At 46.8% G+C, this 20956-nt stretch overlaps 1 protein-coding gene across 1 annotated transcript; it reads right to left on the reverse strand.

The window, feature by feature from the left end:
- Positions 1 to 1059: 1059 nt before the first annotated feature.
- Positions 1060 to 17908, reverse strand: LOC309369283 (dicarboxylate carrier UCP2). The gene is made up of 8 exons (XM_081910093.1): positions 17753 to 17908; positions 15164 to 15318; positions 11036 to 11271; positions 9366 to 9573; positions 7476 to 7670; positions 6935 to 7036; positions 4867 to 5047; positions 1060 to 1873 (listed from the first exon to the last, which is right to left on the reverse strand). Exons 3-8 carry the CDS (start codon positions 11159 to 11161, stop codon positions 1759 to 1761), a joined length of 927 nt encoding a protein of 308 aa, XP_081766219.1. The 5' UTR covers positions 11162 to 11271; positions 15164 to 15318; positions 17753 to 17908; the 3' UTR covers positions 1060 to 1758.
- Between the last annotated feature and the right edge of the window lie 3048 nt (positions 17909 to 20956).

Here is a 20956-nt window from a genome sequence, read left to right on the forward strand (position 1 = left end):
TGTTAAATCGCTGTTTTAGGGGTTGTTTTTAAAAGTCTGGAACGGATTAATCCCTTTTGCATTACTTTCTTTGGGGAAGCGCGACTTGGTTTTGGAACGGACTTCGGAACGGATCAAGTTTGAGAACCAAGGTACCACCTTGAAGGTTGCTTCCACCTGTAGATCTCTCTTCCCAGATCAAGACCTGGTCCATGGGCCAGGGAGAGGTTCATATTTGCTTGGTCGATTTGAGCCGCCTTGTGGAATCAGATATGCACCCACGATGGAAAAACCCAAAGACGCCGCAGGAACGAGTACAGGGGCAGCTTTGTACTTTAGCTTTATTTTTAAAAAACAAGTCATGCACGACACAAAAGGTGCTTAAAATAAAAATCCACCGCCACTTTCCACCATCACAGACAGCGCCACCGAAACGTTAAAACACATAAGCCTCACAATGCATTTTTCTCTGCTTGGAAAGTTTTTTAAAGTTGTGCACCGTTAACAGAGACACGAGGTGCTTTATTAAGCTCTGCAGAAAATCCTAAAGGAGGGAGTCGCTTCCCAGAACAGAACGCAGACTGCAAGGACAACCTGGGCTGGTGGATTGGGACCCGAAAGGTTTCCTGTTTGCCAGAGGTGCCTTCAGCCAAGAAGGGTGAGGGCGCCAGATTCCCTCTCCACCAGCCAGCATCTCCTACCAGCAAGCTTGATGCCAGGGAGACAGAACCGCTGGCCAGGAGGCTTTGCCAAGTCGCAAACAGGCAACCCTAAAAAAATTAAATAAATACAGGCTTTTGGGGGAGCCTAGGAAAGGTCTACTTTTTTTCCTCTCTGCCCAATGGGACAGCCACACAATTAACTGGAGCTACAGGGCTTATGCCAACAGCCTTGCGAGATGCGTAACGGTTTCCAAACAAAACCCAGTTTGCCTGAAACTGACCTTGACTCAAGAGGGACAAAGCAGTGGCAGTGGCAGTGGCAGATGTTTGTGTGCAAGCAAGACAAGGTCCCTTGCTGACTCGCTATAAAGTGGGGAGACACCGTGCCGCACGGAGGGTTTTTTCCTCCCCTTCCTTGCACGGAATAAACAACTTTTAAAAACAAAAGTTTATTGAAATGCAAAAGCACGGGAAGATTGCTAGGCAGCCCAAACTCTGCTTGCAAATCGCCAGCACTTTATAAATAAATTGGCAGGAATCTGCACCTTGCTTGGTCAGAGCTACTCGCAAGCAGCAAGCACTGCCTTGCCCCAACCTGGTGCACTCCATTTGTTTCGGACTACAATTCCCATCATGAGCCAAGCCAGGCTGGGGCAAGGCTGGACTAGTCACTTGTGAATTATTCCAAGCATCTCTGCTTGGGGAAAAAAAGCACAGCCCTGGGTAACGGGGGTAACTGACGTTATCTAGTATAGAATATCTAAAGCACAAATTTATAACTCTGCGGATGTTACAGATAGAAAAAGGGAACTGCAAGTTGAGCCCCTGTGGTCTAAATTCCTCAGAGCTTAATAAAGCACTCGTGTCCCGCAGTTGAAAAGGAGAAAGGTAGACAGGACCGTAACACGTTAAGAACAAATCACTTTGTAAAAGCAGCCAGGAGCTTCTGTTTGTAACGAAACGGAAGCCACATAAACGTTAAGACAGGAGTAGTTTTAAAAAATGATAATAAGGGAGAAAAGACGAGGGAGAAGGTTCTGCTGAGGGGGAGATCTAGATTGAGGATCCGTTGCGCGCGCATATGCGCGAGATCTGTGAAATGCGCCGGCTCGCTAGCTCAGAAGGGGGCCTCCCGCGATCCACGGGCCGCCATCATGGCTCGCTTCAGTTGCTCGTAGGTCACGAACATCACCACATTCCAAGATCCCAGCCGCAAAAACGAGGGAGTGAAGCTGAGAGACGGAGAGAGAGAGACCAGGCAAAGGAGAAAAACAGAGCTGGTGTTAGAACAAATGGAAAAAGAAAGGCGATCCTGTTGATGGATGGCAAGGGGCGTTATTCCTTTTGTTACTAAGAGATTTATTTTTGGGTTTTTTTATATTGCAAACTGCCTATAAAGGGCCAGGGTCTTTTCAGTGATGGCCCCGACCTGGTGGTGTGCTCTGTGCCAGGAGACCAGGGCCCTGCAGGACTTGATTTCCTTCCACAGGGCCTGTAAGACAGAGCTATTCCGCCTGACCTTTAATCTGAATTCAGCCTGATCTTTTATTTCCCTTCTCTTCTCTCCCCCTCCCCTTTTATGAAGATCACCCGCTCTGAGACCCCACAGCTAATTCCCCCCTGGCCTCCTCACTGGCCCAAGTAGGACCAATTCAGCCAGCTAGCCCTGGGGATTATTTAATTGATTTTTGAATTTTATTGTTATTCGTGTTTTTATACTGTATTTTATGCTGCTTTTACAATTAAGTGTTTTAAATTTGTTGTTAGCTGCCCTGAGCCCGGTTTTTGGGCCAGGAAGGGCTGGGTATAAATAAAAAATTATTATTGTTGTTGTTGTTGTTGTTGTTATTATTATTATTTATTATTTGTGAGCCTCGGATGAAGGCTGACAAAGGAATTTAGCAAATGAGATAAAAGGTAAAGGGACCCCTGACCATTAGGTCCAGTCGTGGCCGACTCTGGGGTTGCAGCACTCATCTCGCTTTATTGGCCGAGGGAGCCGGCGTACAGCTTCTGGGTCATGTGGCCAGCAGGACTAAGCCGCTTCTGGCGAACCAGAGCAGCGCATGGAAATGCCGTTTACCTTCCCGCCGGAGTTCTAACTATTTATCTACTTGCACTTTGATGTGCTTTCAAACTGCTAGGTTGGCAGGAGCAGGGACCGAGCAACGGGAGCTCACCCCGTCGCGGGGATTCAAACCGCCGACCTTCTGATCGGCAAGTCCTAGGCTCTGTGGTTAAACCCACAGCGCCACCCACGTCCCATAAGGAACAGGTAGCCATGAGCAATGATGGCTGGTGCCCATTGAGACTGGTAGGGCAGAAGGTAAGTAGCCTGCCACTTGGTGGCAGCAGAGCCCAGGAGAGGCAGAGCCAACTACTGCATTTTTCCATGTATAAGACGACCCTTCTATTTTTGAACCCAAAATTAATAAATCAATATTGCTTGAGTTGTCAAGCTTTTTTTTTTGGGGGGGGGAGATTTTCCTTCACTTGATGCCAATCACCCCCCCCCCACATTCACTATCCGTGTATAAGCCGACCCCCCCAATTGTTGATAATAATTTTTATTTGTTTTTCAATTACAATAATTCAATGATGGCTTCAAAATAACAGTGCCGAATTAAAATACCATTCCCTAATACAAAATCACTCAGGTGCCAAATTATATAATTTAGGTGGCCCGCCGCATGCTAGAATTGACGGTTTGATGATTCACTTTGTTTCAGCGTTCCAAAACCTTATTGATTTCAATTCCATTACAGTCGTAATAGCAAGCCCTTATGCACCAGCTACAATATTTATAACTTCTATTCGTGTTAACGCATTAAATTTATATGAGATCTTCACTTGTAGACCCATAATTTTTGCCATTTTTTTTAAAGAAAAAAATCGTCTTATGCATGGGAAAATATGGCAATTCTTTGTCTTGTCCCCATCTTCCTCCTCCTGTTTCCCACATTGTACAAAGGGGAACATCAAAACTAAGGAGGAGGAGGAGGAGGAGGAGGAAGCTGAAAGGCGGAATCGCCCCCTGGGCTGGTTGTAGGGCCGAATTTAGGTTTGATGAGGCCCTAAGCTACTGAAGGCAATGGGGCCCTTTATATGTCCACCTGTCCTTTGTCAACAACAAATTGTCACTGTTTTGTGTGTCGAATATATGCTATATCAGGGGTCAGCAAACTTTTTCACCAGGGGGCCGGTCTACTGTCCCTTAGACCATGAGGGGGGCCGGACTATATTTTGAAAAAATAATGAACGAATTCTTATGCCCCACAAATAACCCAGAGATGCATTTTAAACAAAAGCACACATCCTACTCATGTAAAAACACCAGGCAGGCCCCACAAATAACCCAGAGATGCATTTTAAATAAAAGGGCACATTCTACTCATGTAAAAACACGCTGATTCCCGGACCGTCCGCGGCCGGATTTGGAAGGTGATTGGGCCGGATCCGGCCCCTGGGCCTTAGCTTGCCTACCCATGTGCTATATGGTAATAGATGGACCTAATAGGTATCTAAAGCCATTTGCACGTAACAAAATATGTATTTTATCAAAGTAATTGTTGAACTGAAATACAATTAAGAAGAAGTATATTTTGGGGGAGAGACGCGGGTGGCACTGTGGGTCAAACCACAGAGCCTAGGGCTTGCCGATCAGAAGGTCAGTGGTTTGAATCCCTGCAACGGGGTGAGCTCCCATTGCTCGGTCCCTGCTCCTGCCAACCTAGCAGTTCGAAAGCACGTCAAAAGTGCAAGTAGATAAATAGGTACCACTCCGGCAGGAAGGTAAACGGCGTTTCCGTGCGCTGCTCTGGTTCGCCAAAAGCGGCTTAGTCATGCTGGCCACATGACCTGGAAGCTGTACACCGGCTCCCTCGGCCAATAAAGCGAGATGAGCGCCGCAACCCCAGAGTCGTCCGTGACTGGACCTAATGGTCAGGGGTCCCTTTACCTTTACATTGGGGGGTGGGCAAGAGAATGGGGCTCTACGCTATAGCTTGTTTAGCTTATACGTAAATCTGGCACTGGCTGGGTGCAAGGAAGAAGACATGCCAGCAGGGGCTGGATGAAGGCGGGTTGAGGCTGGCGGCGGCACTGGCCTCCGTTGCCCAGGGGTCTCCAGCCCCAAATGGTTGCGGAGAGCCCAGTCTCCTCGCCCTAATTCCCAGCTCTCCCCAACCACCTGCCCCGTGGGGCCTTCAAGGAGATGGAGACTCGCCCTTTGTAGAAGGCGAGGGGCCCCTCCTTCCGCAGCATGGCGAGGGCACACTTCACGGCACTTCCATATTGACCGGGGGCAGAGTTCATATATCTGGTCTTCACTACGTCGACAGGGGAGGCAATGACGGTCGTGCAGAAACCGGCTCCAAACGCAGAGGTGAAGTGGCAAGGGAGGTTGTCTGCAAGGACAAGCGGGAGGGAGGCATCGTGAGCCGGGAAGAAAACCAAATCGCTTCCCCAAAACTAGCCATTGCGGAATATGTGGCTGGACAGCAACACGGAAAAGCTAAAGCCGAAAGCTCGTGACGTGGAAGTTGCACAAAACAAATGAAATACCGTTAAAATCCCTGGAACGAGAAGTAATCGACTATACAGTGGTACCTCAGCTTAAGTACTTAATTCGTTCCGGAGGTCCGTTCTTAACCTGAAATTATTCTTAACGTGAAGCACTTTAGCTAATGGGGCCTCCCGCTGCTGCCGCGCCGCCGGAGCATGATTTCTGTTCTCATCCTGAAGCAAAGTTCTTAACCTGAAGCACTATTTCTGGGTTAGCGGAGTCTGTAACCTGAAGCGTATGTAACCCGAGGTACCACTGTAAATATTATCTTGTAGAAATCCACTAAATTATAAAAATCAAAAAGCTTAAGGAAAAAATTAGAAAAACCTAATTTTCTTCCTTAAAGGTTTTGTTCTATTTTAGGTTTTGATTATTGTCTCCCAAAGCAACTGCTCTATTCCGAACTTAAAAATGGAAAGTGTAATGCTGGTGGTCAACAAAAGAGGTTTAAAGACTCTCTCAAGACAAATCTTTTAAAATGTAGTATAAACACTGACAACTGGGAAACACTGGCCTGCGAGCACTCCAATTTGAGAACAGCCTTTACCAAAGGTGTAATGGGTTTTGAAGAAACTCAAACTCAGGACGCAAGGGAGAAACGTGCTAAGAGGAAGGCATGCTTGGCAAACTCTCACCGTGATCAACTCCCGCCCAGAAACCTATGTCCCCACTGTGGAAGGACATGTGGATCCAGAATTGGCCTCCACAGTCCCTTACAGACTCACTTCTAAAACCGTGTTTATGGAAGACAATCTCACTCGGCTACGAGGGATCGCCAGGAAGAAGAAAAAGCCCAGTGTGGAGAACCCTGAAAAATCAACATTTGTCTGTATGAGCTTACAGACTTTAGCTATTGCAGAAAAAATGCACGTCTCCAGTCCATGTTTAGGGCTTTAAAGGTGCTGAAGCCCTAAATGGCCTCAGCCTTGTATACCTGAAGGAGCATCTCCACCCCCATCGTTCAGCCCGGACACGGAGGTCCAGCTCTGAGGGCCTTCTGGCAGTTCCCTCTCTGCGAGAAGCCAAGTTACAGGGAACCAGGCAGAGGGCCTTCTCGGTGGTGGCACCCGCCCTGTGGAACGCCCTCCTGGGAGATGTCAAACAGGTAAGCAGCAATATGCAATTTTACATGGTGATATTTGTCCAGAGGAGGGCAACCAAAATGGTCAAAGGCCTGGAAACGATGCCTTATGAGGAACAGCTAAGGGAGCTGGGCATGTTTAGCCTGGAGAAGAGGAGGTTAAGGGGTGATATGATAGGCATGTTCAAATATATAAAAGGATGTCACATAGAGGAGGGAGATAGGTTGTTTTCTGCTGCTCCAGAGAAGCGGACACGGAGCAATGGATCCAAACTACAAGAAAGAAGATTCCACCTAAACATTAGGAAGAACTTCCTGACAGTAAGAGCTGTTTGACAGTGGAATTTGCTGCCAAGGAGTGTGGTGGAGTCTCCTTCTTTGGAGGTCTTTAAGCAGAGGCTTGACAACCATATGTCAGGAGTGCTCTGATGGTGTTTCCTGCTTGGCAGGGGGTTGGACTCGATGGCCCTTGTGGTCTCTTCCAACTCTATGATTCTATGTTTCTAAATTAAACTGTCAGAACCCTTTGGTGATCTGCAGCAAGGATCCACCACAGTGTGGGTGACTCGCTAGAGGTGGACCCTCCATGCATCTCAAAATCCAGGAGCTCCTTCGAGCAACAGCCCGGACCTGTCCATCGCTCCTCACCTGTCATGAGGTTGTACTTGAGCAGAGCATCCTTGATCAGGTCGTAGGTCACCAGCTCAGCGCAATTCACAAGTGCGTTCCGGGTTATATTAGGGGAGGTACCTAGACAAAGCGGAAGCAAAAATGATTTGATAAATTCAACAGTGTAAGTTTTGATGGATTAATAATGGAAAACTGAATGGTTCAGTTTATGTAAAATGTGCAGGGATTCATGTTATGCAAAATGAACCAAGGAAAGTCGTTGATATTTTAAGGTTGTTTAATATTTTAAATTGTAAAATAGAATTTAAAAAAATAATAACAAAGCGAAAGAAGCACCAAGGCGAGATCTCTTTGTAACAGGGCATGAGTTAGCTACTCTGAATTGAGCCACTGTGATATAGTATTCAGAGTGCCAGACTTGGACCTGGGAGACATCAGGGTTCAAATCCCCAGTGTGTTACACCACGCTGAGCCGCTCGGAGCAATAAGCAAAATAATAATGGCTTGGAGGACTTTGGAAGTGTCGATTCCCCCTTTGCCAAAACCCAAATTTACTGACCTTTCCAGAGGCCTCGAACCCCTTCCTCTCTCGCAATGGTCTTGTAGGCGTCGAGGGTCCCTTGGTACCGCCGGCCGCCCTCCATCCGGGCTTGGGCTTGGAATCTCACTTTGACCACATCAGTCGGCTGGGCCACGGCGACAGCCATCGCTCCGGTGGTGCAGCCAGCGAGAAGTCGGCTGCCGATACCAGCATCTGCCAAAATCAGAGAACGCAGCCACGTAAGAACAGGATTCATTCCCCAAAATAGAATTATAAATGAGCCTCTTTCATGTGTATCATAAATGTACAAAGTCACTGAGAGGTGTGCACTTGCTTTGGCCGGGCAATCTCATTTATATTAGGTCTAATTGGAGGCAAACAAACTTCTTATTGACCCAAAGAAGCCTTGCTTGGTTTGCTGATCTTTCCTATTTGTCATTATGGTGCTGGAGGAGACTCTTGAGAGTCCCATGGACTGCAAGAAGATCAAACCTCTCCATACTGAAGGAAATCAGCCCTGAGTGCTCACTGGAAGGACAGATTGTGAAGCTGAGGCTCCAGTACTTTGGCCACCTCATGAGAAGAGAAGACTCCCTGGAGAAGACCCTGATGTTGGGAAAGATGGAGGGCACAAGGAGAAGGGGACGGCAGAGGACGAGATGGTTGGATAGTGTTTTCGAGGTTACCAGCATGAGTTTGACCAAACTGCTGGAGGCAGTGGAGGACAGAGGTGCCTGGCGTTCTCTGGTCCATGGGGTCACGAAGAGTCGGACACGACTAAACGACTAAACAACAACAACAACAACATTTGTCACAGAGTTGGAAATCCCTGTTCGCAACAAAAAGTCGTGGAGAACTGTAGAATAGCCAACGCTCTGGAAGAGAGGCTTAGATATACTGTTTCTGGTTGTATATCCCCCCCCCCCAAAAAAATTCTATACAGTACTACGGAAATTTGAGAACCTTGGTTCTCAAATGCCTTGGTACTCAAACAACTTGGAACCCAAACACTGCAAACCCGAAGGTAAGTGTCCCGGATTGCAACCTTTTTCCGGAAGCCGAACATGCTCCATTATAAGTGTTACACTTCTGTTTTGAGTGTTACGCTGAGGTCTGTCTGTTTTTGCTATTTATTTTGCGTTTTTGCGGCTCTATTTTTGTGACTGTGTGGAACCCAGTTCAGCTACTGATTGACGGATTGTGTGACTGCAGTACATTGTTTATTGCTTTCATTTTATGGATCAATGGTCTCGTTAGATAGTAAAATCCATGTTAAACTGCTGTTTTAGGGGTTGTTTTTTTAAAGTCTGGAACGGATTAATCCGTTTGCATTACTTTCTATGAGAAAGCGTGTCTTGGTTTTGGAATGCTTTGGTTTTGGAACGGACTTCCGGAACGGATCAAGTTTGAGAACCAAAGGACCACTGTACTAAGTCCAGTGGTACCTTGGTTCTCAAACTTAATCCGTTCTGGAAGTCGTTTTATTATGTTTTAGCAAACAGTTATTATACACATGAAAATGACAGCAATAATAATAACAACAACGGTGATTTGCATTTATTCTCCTTGAGCTTTAAAATCACTTCCCATACCCCCTTTAATTTTTATAGCACAGATTTGTAAGGCCTTAGCAAGAAATTTAGACCTTCTGAAGCTTATACACTATACCACACTGAAATGTTTAGATGTTTCTTTGATTGCCCTTGAATCTTCCCGCCACCCTTTCCTGCCCCACCCTTTGAGAACCACTGTCTCTGGGGTTAGGAAGGCAGACCCCCATGCTGGCCTTCCGGTTCTTCTGTCAGAGATTCCTTAGCTGCGGTCCCTGCACAGCAGGGGGTTGGACAAGATGGCCTTTGGGGATCCCCCTCCCAACTCCACGACCCTTGGCCCCAGAGGCCCACTTACGCTCGGAGCCCTTGGTGTAGAAATGCTTCACCGAATCGTACAGCCCGATGCGGACAGAGGCGAAGCTCATCTGGCGCTGCAGGCCGGCCACCAGCCCGTTGTAGAGGCTCCGGGGCCCCTCGTTCTTCACCATCGTCGCCATGGTGCCAAAGACCCCTCTGTACTGCGCCGTCCTGGCTTCCACAGCCACCTTGTTCTCCCCTTGGATCTGCTCAGGAGGAGAAGAGAAGAGAAGAGAAGAGAAGAGAAGAGAAGAGAAGAGAAGAGAAGATGAAGAAACTTAAGAGTGAACAGGTTCAACAAGTGAGAGCTGGACCATAAAGAAGGCCAATCGCCGAAGAATTGATGCTCCCTTTTCCCTACAAGGGGGCTTTGCCAGCTAGGAAGAGCTCCTGCACGTATGTCCAGCGAACTTTGCACACGCTGTATGTTATGGCAGGCGTTCAGCAATGAGCGTCCCACTTCTGACACCAAAGTTGCTGCCTGACCTTGACTTCTGGATGACAGATGCCGGCTGACTTAGGCAATTTCCCTGCAGGGTTATACACAACTCCCTGGAGGGGCTTCCTAGCACAAACCTGCATCAGCGCTTCTCCTTCGCAAAGGAAAGGGGAGTTCTGGGCTGTGAGGGAAAAACGTCGCTTGGGGGCTCAAGTACGGAAGCTCACACCAAATTCTCAGCTGGTCAGGCTTTGTTCAGCAGTGCATTGCAGGACAGAGTCCAGACAGCCTGCAAGAGCTTTCCATTGAGACACACTCTATATTGGAATAATATATTTGCCATCGTAGCTATTCATCCTCTGGCCAACACGCTTCCACCACCCATGGCCCCATCTCTCCACCCAACTGCAGTCCTTGAAAACATTTCCTCAACTTTTTTTTTTTTTTTACTATACATCCAGAGCCCTCCTTGTACATTTCTCGATCTGTTTTTCACTTTTAACAGAGTGCTAAGTTCCTCTTAACCTAGACAGCATCTTAAAAAGCAGAGACATCACCTTGCCAACAAAGGTCCGTATAGTTAAAGCTATGGTTTTCCCAGTAGTGATGTATGGAAGTGAGAGCTGGACCACAAAGAAGGCTGATCGCCGAAGAATGGATGCTTTTGAATTCTGGTGCTGAAGGAGACTCTTGAGAGTCCCATGGACTGCAAGAAGATCAAACCTCTCCATACTGAAGGAAATCAGCCCTGAGTGCTCACTGGAAGGACAGATCCTGAAGCTGAGGCTCCAAGACTTTGGCCACCTCATGAGAAGAGAAGACTCCCTGGAAAAGACCCTGATGTTGGGAAAGATGGAGGGCACAAGGAGAAGGGGACGGCAGAGGACAAGGTGGTTGGACAGTGTTTGACCAAACTGCGGGAGGCAGTGGAAGACAGGAGTGCCTGGCGTGCTCTGGTCCAGGGGGTCACGAAGAGTCGGACACGACTAAGCAACAACAACAACAAGTTCCTCTTATGCTGGTTCCCACCAGTTTTACATACATGACACCGATCTCACCGATAACGGGTTTTGCAGAAATCCCATATCAGCTGTTCCTAAGCGGACAGTGGGCACCGTTAATTCAGGGTGCCTGAACCTAACTTTGGGGAGCTGCTCCCTGCCCACAAAGGAATAGTTGGAAAAGACATGGAACAACGACCTCTGGGCGTGGCATCTGCTGGGGCTCACCTGCAGCCGGACTTTAGCCGTGTCCAGGGGGAAGGTGATCAGGTCTGCAATGCAGGCAGCCGTCCCGGCTCCAACGAACTTCACAGCAGCCGTCGGAGGGACGTCGGTGGGCTTGAATCCAACCATTTTAAAGTAGCCTCAAGCCTGTTTTTTTCAGAGGAGATGAAGGAAGCAGCGAGGGTCGCTACTGGGTGCCAATGTAGGAAGTGGACAAGACCAATGAACTCTGCCCCTGTCTGGGGAGAAGAGAAGACACCCTTAAAATTCAGGTACAAAACATGGAATAATAATAATAAATAACCATAGTTTAGAGGTCCCAGGGCCTAAGGAAGTCAGACTATCCTCCAGCAGGGCCAGGGCCTTCTCAGTGATGGCTCCGACCTGGTGGAATGCTCTGTCCCATGAGACCAGGGCCCTGCAGGATTTAACCTCCTTCCCTCAGGCCTGTAAGACAGAGCTATTCCGCCTAGCCTTTAATTTGAATTCAGCCGCTCTGAGACCCCACAGCTAATTCTCCCCTGGCCTCCTCGCTGGCCCAAGTAGGACCAATTCAGCCAGCTAGCCCTGGGGATTATCTAATGTTTATTTCCTCTAAATTGATTTTTGAATTTTATTCTTATTCATGTTTTTATACTGTATTTTATGCTGCTTTTATCACTGTTTTAAATTTGTTGTTAGCTGCCCTGAGCCCCGTTTTGGGGCCAGGAAGGGTGGGGTATAAATAAAAATTTATTATTATTATTATTGATTTATACCCCACCCATCTGGCTGGGTTTCCCCAGCCACTCTGGGCGGCTCCCAACAGAATAATAATAACAATAATAATAATAATAATAAAGTGACAAAACATCAAACTTTAAAAACTTTCCTAAACAGGGCTGCCTTCAGATGTCTTCTAAAAGTCAGGGCAGCAAATTCCAATTGTTATTGGACTACAACTCCCATCATCCCTAGCTAGCAGGACCAGTGGTCAGGGAGGAGGGGAGTTGTAGTCCAAAAACAGCTCAAGACCCAACTTTGGGAAATCCTGCTGTCTCGGCTGATTTGGAGATAACAGAACCAGCTTAGCTGCTGCCTGAGCTCACTCGCTATAGCCTATTCCTGATCCTCGCCTTGTCTGATACACAATAAGATTCGAGGCTTCCTATTTAGGTTAAGAGTTCAGCATGCTGTCCACTCCCTAAACTGTGGTTCATCTTCATGACGCTTTCTGAAAAGCCAAATGATGGTTCAAAGTTTCGATCAAGGCACAGTTAATTTTAATCACTGTTTGTCAAGACTGAACAACACAACAATCTGCAATTCATCTAGAACGGAGGCAAAAGCTTCCTGTCTCCTCCACAATAACAGAACTAGGGCTGCCAGACGTACGGACATATCCAGGATTCTTCCATCAAAAACAGTGTCCGGGCGGAATTTTCTATAATCGGTTAAAGTGTCTGGGGAAACCCATATCCGAAGTGTTGGGTTTTTTTTGGCAGATTTCCTTAAGAAATCTCAACTACTGTTTCTAATCTAATCCAGAATAGCTCAACAACTGGTATTTGAAAGCACTGCAGCCTCTAGAGCGATGGAGTCAGTACAGTGCAATAATAATAATAATGATAATAATCCCAAAAAAATATTGAAATACAGTGGTCTGTTAAACATTAAAAGCTTCCCTAAACAGGGCTGCCTTCAGATGTCTTCTAAAAGTCTGGTAGTTGCTTATCTCTTTGACATCTGATGGGAGGGCGTTCCACAGGGTGGGTGCCACCACCGAGAAGGCCCTCTGCCTGGTTCCCTGTAACTTGGCTTCTCGCAGTGAGGGAACCGTCAGAAGGCCCTCGGAGCTGGACCTCAGTGTCCGGGCAGAACAATGGGGGTGGAGTCACTCCTTCAGTGCCAGATTTACATATAAGCTAAACAAGCTATAGCTTAGGGCCCCACTCTCTTGGGGGCCCAAAAAAAACTTTAAAGGGAAAAAAACTGGATGCACATTTCCAAAATATAAGATAAAAAACAACAAAACCTACATACAGCAAGAGTGTTTCGTGCTGTGAAGGCTCCTATGATGTAAGTAATGGGCCACGCCTGCTCCCTAAAACATCACTGGTTTGCTCATTTCTGTATCAATTACTTTGATAAAATACATACTTTGTTATGTGCAAATGGCTTTAGATACATATCAGGTCCATAAATTACCATACAGCACATATTCAACACACAAAAAAACCCAGGGACCATTTGGTTTGCATCCAAGCCAACTACCATCCTAAACCTGGTGGGTGAAGAAGATGCAGCTGAGACTTATGCAAAAAGAAGAATAAAAAAGGCACTCAGGCAAGGAACTTTGGCCTGCTGACCTTTGATTCACAGGTCTGAAAATCTGATAAGTAGAAGCCATCTCCAGATAATAGAGATATGACTCCAGTCCGCCCAGGTCAAAGCAGCCGCACCCGAATGCTGCCTCAAAATGCTGCAACAGCAGCCTGGTTGCTAGCAAGGAGACAGACTCTGCTGCAATGACCTTTGCCGAAGTTCCTTCTTCTGTTTACTGCCTGGACTGAGTCAGCGATAACCGGAACCCGGCTGAATCACACATTGCGCGTGGGAAGCAGGGACAGCCCACCCATGTCATTTTACAGCTTTCTCGCTGAGCAGACTAACTGGAGAGCCTGGGAGGGGATGCAATTTATCCTTTATTATCCTTTATCTAGGAAGCTCAGGCTGCAACCCTCACCAACCCTCCCTCTGCTCCCATCTCAACAGCTTTCGCTCGGCTGAAACGCAGCCTTGTTGTCACGTCCATCATCACAACTTCTGCTTCCCCCCTTTGCCGCTGGCATGTGGCCCCCAGGAAGTTATGAGGCCCTCGATCTCAACAAGGATCCTGTTATGTACTGAGTTGAATAGGATCCAAAATGCAGCAGCCTGATTGGTCCTAGAACAATAGGATTCAGAATGCAGCAGTCTGATTGGTCCTAGAACAATAGGATTCAGAATGCAGCAGTATGATTGGTCCACAGGAGCCACCCAATCCAGCTCCAGGTGGAAGTGAATCCGCAACCTGATTGGCCTACAGGTGAATCCCAGAATTAGCCAATCACATGGGGCCCATTGTGTAAATAATGTATATAAAGCAGACATTCTGGGGGAACTTCCATTCCCCCTCACCACTATGAGCTGAATAAAAGGTAAAGATAAAGGGACCCCTGACCATTAGGTCCAGTTGTGACCAACTCTGGGGTTGTGGCGCTCATCTCGCTTTATTGGCCAAGGGAGCCGGCGTACAGCTTCCGGGTCATGTGGCCAGCATGACGAAGGCGCTTCTGGCGAACCAGAGCAGCACACGGAAACGCCGTTTACCTTCCCGCCGGAGTGGTACCTATTTATCTACTTGCACTTTGACGTGCTTTCAAACTGCTAGGTTGGCAGGAGCAGGGACCGAGCAATGGGAGCTCACCCCGTTGCGGGGATTCGAACCGCCAACCTTCTGATCGGCAAGGCCTAGGCTCTGTGGTTTAACCCACAGCGCCATCCACTTTAGACTCTGAGTATATTTCAGATACCCTCCCCAGATTAAGGAAATCACAGAACAGCCTTCCCCCACGGCAAACCGGAGTCGGTTCACCCCCTCCACTTTCTTCTTCCCTGTCTTTCTATATCACCCGACTGGTGCAATACAGAATGGAATATATAGTTTTACAACTCTCACTCTGGTATTGCATGGGTGGGGCACCATTGCTAAAAATCAAAGCAGGAACGCTGTTTTCAGAATTCTCAAGAACCAAAACCAATTTCTGCAACTTGCGCAATATATTGAGAACCAACGTGGTCAGATAGAAATGCAGTTAATATACCTAAAGGTAAAGGTAAAGGGACCCCTGACCATTAGGTCTAGTCTCATTAATGCAGGCCCTCTACCATTTTTGAGATTTCTTCCATGTATTACCAAGCGTATCTTTACAACCAAACAGGACTAGAAACTTAAAGCTTATTCAAAAACTCAAATGTTTCGGAAGAGCAGTATTGCACCCAGCACCCTATTTTCCCGAACTTGTGTACTGTTGCAACACAGAGAGAGCTGTGATTTTACGCCATAGTCGTTCTCAAAGTCGTAGCTTGAACCTGAGAAGCCGTCCTCACCTTATTCAAGTATTTCAGGATGCCGGCAGGTCGATCAGGATTCTCTAAAGGTGTCCCGTTCGTCGAAGTTGCTCAAGACCACCACAGTCTGAGTCCCTTTACTTTCCATAGAAAGACGGTTTGAAAGACGACACCTAATAATCATACTATTTATCCTGCGAAAAAGAAGAACAGAGGAAAAGCTGTCTGAGAAACTGGGGCAACAGCTCAGCTTGAGGTTGTCAGGATTATAGAAGAATGCCAGAGAGCAGCCGACTTCTAAGATGCCAGCCTGCCAACGCCAATCCCTTATCTGGCCTTGCCACACCTCAGATTTGCATTAGACGCCAACAGCTTCTAATTCACAGCTCACCGGCGTCCAGCAAGCCTCAAAGACAGAACCGGTTTAGACTGGCACCCAATAATTGCAGAAGCACCGGGAAAAAACAAGTCATCTTCAAGTCCACCGATGCAAAGCAGCACCCAGTTAAAAACCGTTTAGACGAACTTTGCAACGAGAGGACATGTAACAGCAAGAAGCATCGCAATCGCCCTTGCGGAAGGGAATCCTCTTTCTGCAAGACACACCTGTGCTGGCCACGCTTTAACACACCAGGGAGGAAGGCAACTAGATCTTGCAGATCTCCACCAAACCAGGCCATAATCTGCAATGAGTCCCAATGAAAAGAGGCGTAAAACAGGCCCCAGCAAGCTTTGCTAAGCCTCTTTCCATTGGCAACACGGAAAATAAAATTAACTGGCAAGCTTTCCGAGTTAGGTAGAACTGTAGCTTTTCTTTTTAGCCAAGGAGAGAACTTTTGGGTCACCCTTTTGGGGTTGCAGATGGATCTGGTAATTTGCAAGGAACAAAAGTTAGAATCAATTGCTTAAAAAAAAGTAACAGATTTGGGAAACAGGCAAGTGCCAAAATTTGGAGAGATGCAAGCGCCAAAGGATGAGGGTGATTTGATTCAGGGATTGTTTTGGAAAATGACAATTAGGTAAAGTTGCCTTTAAATGGGAATTGAATAACACACACACACACACACACACTCCCATCCTGCAAAAACAATAACCCTATCTAGAGCAGAATCTACAGCTCAATCTGGTAGCTGCCAAATGTTTTGGATTGCAGCTCTACTGACCCAACCAGCAGGATGGTCAGTGGTCCGAGATGAGGGCCAGAGTGGACTGGGGGGGCAAGGGTCTCGCAACATCTGAAGAACCCCTGGTTTGCCATCCCTGTCCTAGAGAACTGAGCTTATGCCCCAGCAGTGCTGGCTGCACAGGACACAACCTAAGGCCCGGGGGCTGGATCCGGCCCAATTGCCTTCTAAATCTGGCCTGCAGACGGTCCTGGAATCAGTGTGTTTTTACATGAGTAGAATGTGTCCTTTTATTTAAAATGCATCTCTGGGTTATTTGTGGGGCCTGTCTGGTGTTTTTACATGAGTAGAAAGTGTGCTTTTATTATCTCTGGGTTATTTGTGGGGTATAGGAATTTGTTCATTATTTTTTTTTCAAAATATAGTCCAGCCCATGGCATAGTCTGAAGGACGGTGGACTGGCCCACGGCTGAAAAAGGTTGCTGACCCCTGGCACTAGGACCAGGGAGACCCAGGTTCGAATTCCAATTCCCCACTTTGACCAAGAAGGGTGACCTTGGGCCAGTCCTTTTCTTCTCTCAGCCCAGCCTCCTTCACATGGCTGTTGTGGGGATTAAATGAGGAGGGAGGGGAGAGCCAAGAACCCCCCCTTGAGCTCCGTGGAGCAAAAAAAGATGCATTTAAAAATAAATAACTTTACAGTTCTATGTGGTTTTCATGTAGGCAGCCCTGCTCAAGGAAATCTCTAATGGTTGATGTTTCACTGTGTTTTTAATACTTTGTTGGAAACAGCCCAGGGAGGCTGAGGCAACCCGTCAGATGGGTGGCATAAATACAAATTATTAATTATCATTATTATCATTATGTGTGTGATTATTGTTTGCGTGCTTGCTGCAAATTGCTTTGATATTTTCTGTGCAACTGAGATGCGCAAGTATCAAAATAGGATACAAGGTAAAAAAGTGGCTACAGAAATGCGAAGAATTTGTAAAAGATGTTGGGGAGTCAGAAAGAGGAAAAGAAGGCGGTTGATGCTTTGCTTGAGCAATGTTTAACGTTATGGATTTGTGTAACGAAAAATGGAAAACTCAATAAAAATTATGGGGTTTTTTTTAAAAAAAGAGATGTACAAGTCTACATATAAAATACTTGCGCATCTCAAATACAAATAAAATACTTGCGCAGATAATGTCAAAGCGATTTACAACAACAAACACACAAATAATTATAAATATATACGCGTAAAGCTTTTGGGAAGGCCAGCCCCCTAACAAAGGCGCACAGAGATGTTTGCTGGCAGGAAGGCAGAATAAAGGCGGCGGCGGCGGGAGGATGAAAAAGGATTTGGGGGGCGCAGAGGAAGATGAATGAATGAATGAATGAGAAGAAAACGCACCCCCGGGTATCAAGGGGACCCTGGAGAGGACACCCCACCCATGGGAGCAGGTAGAAGGGAAAAGGACCACCCCCACCCAAATAACCCCCCACCCAGCCACCCCCTCACCTTATACCGAGGGGGAGAACAAAACACCCGCGAGGGAAGCAGAGGCGGCTGTCGGCAGCGAGCGCCCAGATGCGGCGGCGGTGATGGATGCGCACGGAAGGGCGATGGAGAAGCCGGGCGAGCGAAGGCAGAGCGAGGCAGGAGCGGCCGCCTCTTTATACCGCCTCCGGAGCCGCCTCCTGCCCGCTGGCCGCGCCCACGACCCGCCCGCTTGCCGGTCCGCGCCCCCTCCGCACGTGCGGAGCCCAAGCGCCCGCAGGATCCAGCCCGCCCGGAGCAGAGGAGGAACCGGTTGGGCGCCGGAGCAAAAGCCCCAGGGCGCACGCATGTTTTACGCATAAGCTAAACGAGCTGTAGCTTGGGAGGGGCACTGTTTTGGGGGTCCCTAAAAATTTAAAGAAAAAAGCAACTGGATGTACATTTCCTTTTTTAAAAATACAGTGGTACCTCGGGTTACAGACGCTTCAGGTTACAGACTCCGCTAGCCCAGAAATAGCACCTCGGGTTAAGAACTTTGCTTCAGGATGAGAACAGAAATTGCGCGGTGGCGGCACAGCGGCAGCAGGAGGCCCCATTAGCTAAAGTGGTGCTTCAGGTTAAGAACAGTTTCAGGTTAAGAACAGACCTCCGGAACGAATTAAGTACTTAACCCGAGGTACCACTGTAGTAATTTTTATTGCATTTTCCATTTTTTCATAATCACAGTTTCCGTACATAGTTCAATAAACGCAAGCATTGCTCTAACAGAGCATGGACCTCTTTCTGACTTCCGTATAGAATTACGGTACTTTATTCGTAGCATTTCTGTAACCACTTTTTTTTTTTACCTTCTCTCTTATTTTTGTATTTCCCCTCATTAAATGTAAATCGGTTCCTTATATTCTCATTACATAACATTTCAACTCAAACCTATAAACGTTTTCAGATGTTTACAGCGCTGGGTGTACATTTCCAAAGTATAAGATAAAAAGCAAATAAAGTAAAACCTACATACAGCAAGAGTGTTTTGTGTTGTGTAGGCTCCTGTTTGTTATGTCCAAATGGCTTTAGATACCTGTTACGTCCATAAATTACCATATAGCATATATTCAACAACAACAAAACAGTGACAATTTGTCGTGGGCAAAGGACAGCTGGACGTATAAAGGGCCCCATTGCCTTCAGTAGCTTAGGGCCTCATCAAACCTAAATCTGGCCCTGCACATATCCCAGCCCCCTGCGCCCAGCTGCAAATGGGTTGTGAGCTGGCGGGAGGGCCTCTGAGCATGTGCAGAGTGCGTTTCCAGGCCAGCGCTGGAGTCTGCATTCCAGACCAGCTGGGGGAGTCCTAGTATACCCCACTGATTCAAGGGTTAGGAGCTGCCAGCCCCATTGCGCAGAGAGGATTGCTGCCAAAAAAAACGAGGGAGAAGATGCCTGGCTCGTGAGCCCACCGACTCACGAGTAGGCCCTGTTTAAGTCAGTCGGGGGAAGCAGGATTGGGCAAATCCCTGGCGCAACAACCCTCCATCGTCTCCCAAACATGACACCCTCAAAACCAACGTGACCCACTTTCTAGAAAAACCAAAATTTAGGATTGATTCAGCATCTTTCTGGGTGGGAAGACAAGAGCATAGCTGTCCCTTTTCTTGCGAGGAATCCTATTCGGAATAAGGGCAAAGGGAAATGTTGGCAGCTATGGACAAGAGCCCCTCCCCTACGACCCAGGACCTCATTTTTGGCATGCATTTAACCTAACCATGTCTACTCGGAAGTAAGCCCTGTTGAATCCAATGGGTCTTACTCCCAGGTAAGCGGGGCTAGGCTTGCATCCTAATGCGGGGGAAAACATCAGCAAGAAAAACAATTAAAAACAAAACCACAGTGAAAGCAATTCCACAGAGGGAAAACAATTAAAAACAGCTCCGTGTGGAATTGACAGCAATGTCAGAGCTGAAAACAATTTCGAATCCATTTAAAAGGGCTGCTGAAGGTGTTGCATAAAGACGTGCAAAGGGGGAGAGTTTGCACAGGGCAGGTTCCACCCAGTGCTTTTTTTCCTTTAAAAAATGTTTAGGGGTACTCTCATTTTCCTGCTCCTATTGAAATACTGCCCCTTAATAAGGCCAAATTTAGATCCACAAAATGTTTAGGGTTATGCATGCCGCCTGCGTCCCCCCAGGGAAAAAAAAGCACTGGTTCCACCTCACTAAGATTATTTGCAGTCTTTCTGATTTCAATGATTTGCCCCTTCTTTTTCTTTGCTTTGCTTCTCCCTACCTGAATTTGGTATGTGCCTGCCGCAAAACTCTTTCATTGTGTTCCCCGCCCCTTGCTGCTTGACTTAACATGGCTTCTTCCTCTCTGGAACCTGCACATGCTCAGGAGCCCTCTTGCCTAATTCCTTTGTGTTATTTATTTCGCAAAATGCTTCCAGCGCTTGCTTCTAGGAAACACTCAACAGTGGTTTTCTCCAGCTGTATTCCACAGCTGAGTCCAGGGCCGGATTTAGTTTTGATGAGGCCTTAAGCTACTGAAAGTAATGGGGCCGTTTATATGTCCAGCTGTCCTTTGTCAACAACAAATTGTCCCTGGTTTTTTTGTGTTGAATATACGCTATATAGTCATTTATGGACCTAATAGGTATCTCAAGCCATTTGCACATAACAAAATATGCATTTTATCAAAGTCATTGTGGAACTGAGATACATTTAAGAAGACGTACGTTAATAGTGAAATAATTATTAACCCTCTAACTTAAAATGATTTTTTTATTTATAAAAAAATGTGCAAACACATTGGCATTTGGCAATAACAAAAGTTCCTTCAGAAACACAGTTTACAAAGACTCATAATCTAGTCTCTAGAAACGTGCTATAAGATGAAATAATAGGTGTAAATATGCGATGCAAACTACTAATAATTATAAATAGCAGAATGTAGGCACCCTATATATAGAAAAGGAGCAAACCAGTGATATTTTAGGGAGCAGGCTAGCAGGCGGGGCCCATGACGTACATCACAGGAGCCTACACAACACAAAACACTGTTGCTGTATGTAGCTTTTATTTTATTTGTTTTTTATCTTGTATTTTGGAAGTGTACATCCAGTTTTTTTCCTTTAATTTTTTTGGGACCCCCCTAAGAGAGTGGGGCCCTAAACTACAGCTTGCTTAGCTTATACATAAATCCGGCACTGGTCCTGACAAGCTCTGGAGGCGAGCT

This window comes from Podarcis melisellensis (assembly GCF_964234715.1).
Source record: "Podarcis melisellensis genome assembly, chromosome: 4".
In the NCBI taxonomy this organism is placed as follows: Eukaryota; Metazoa; Chordata; class Lepidosauria; order Squamata; family Lacertidae; genus Podarcis; species Podarcis melisellensis.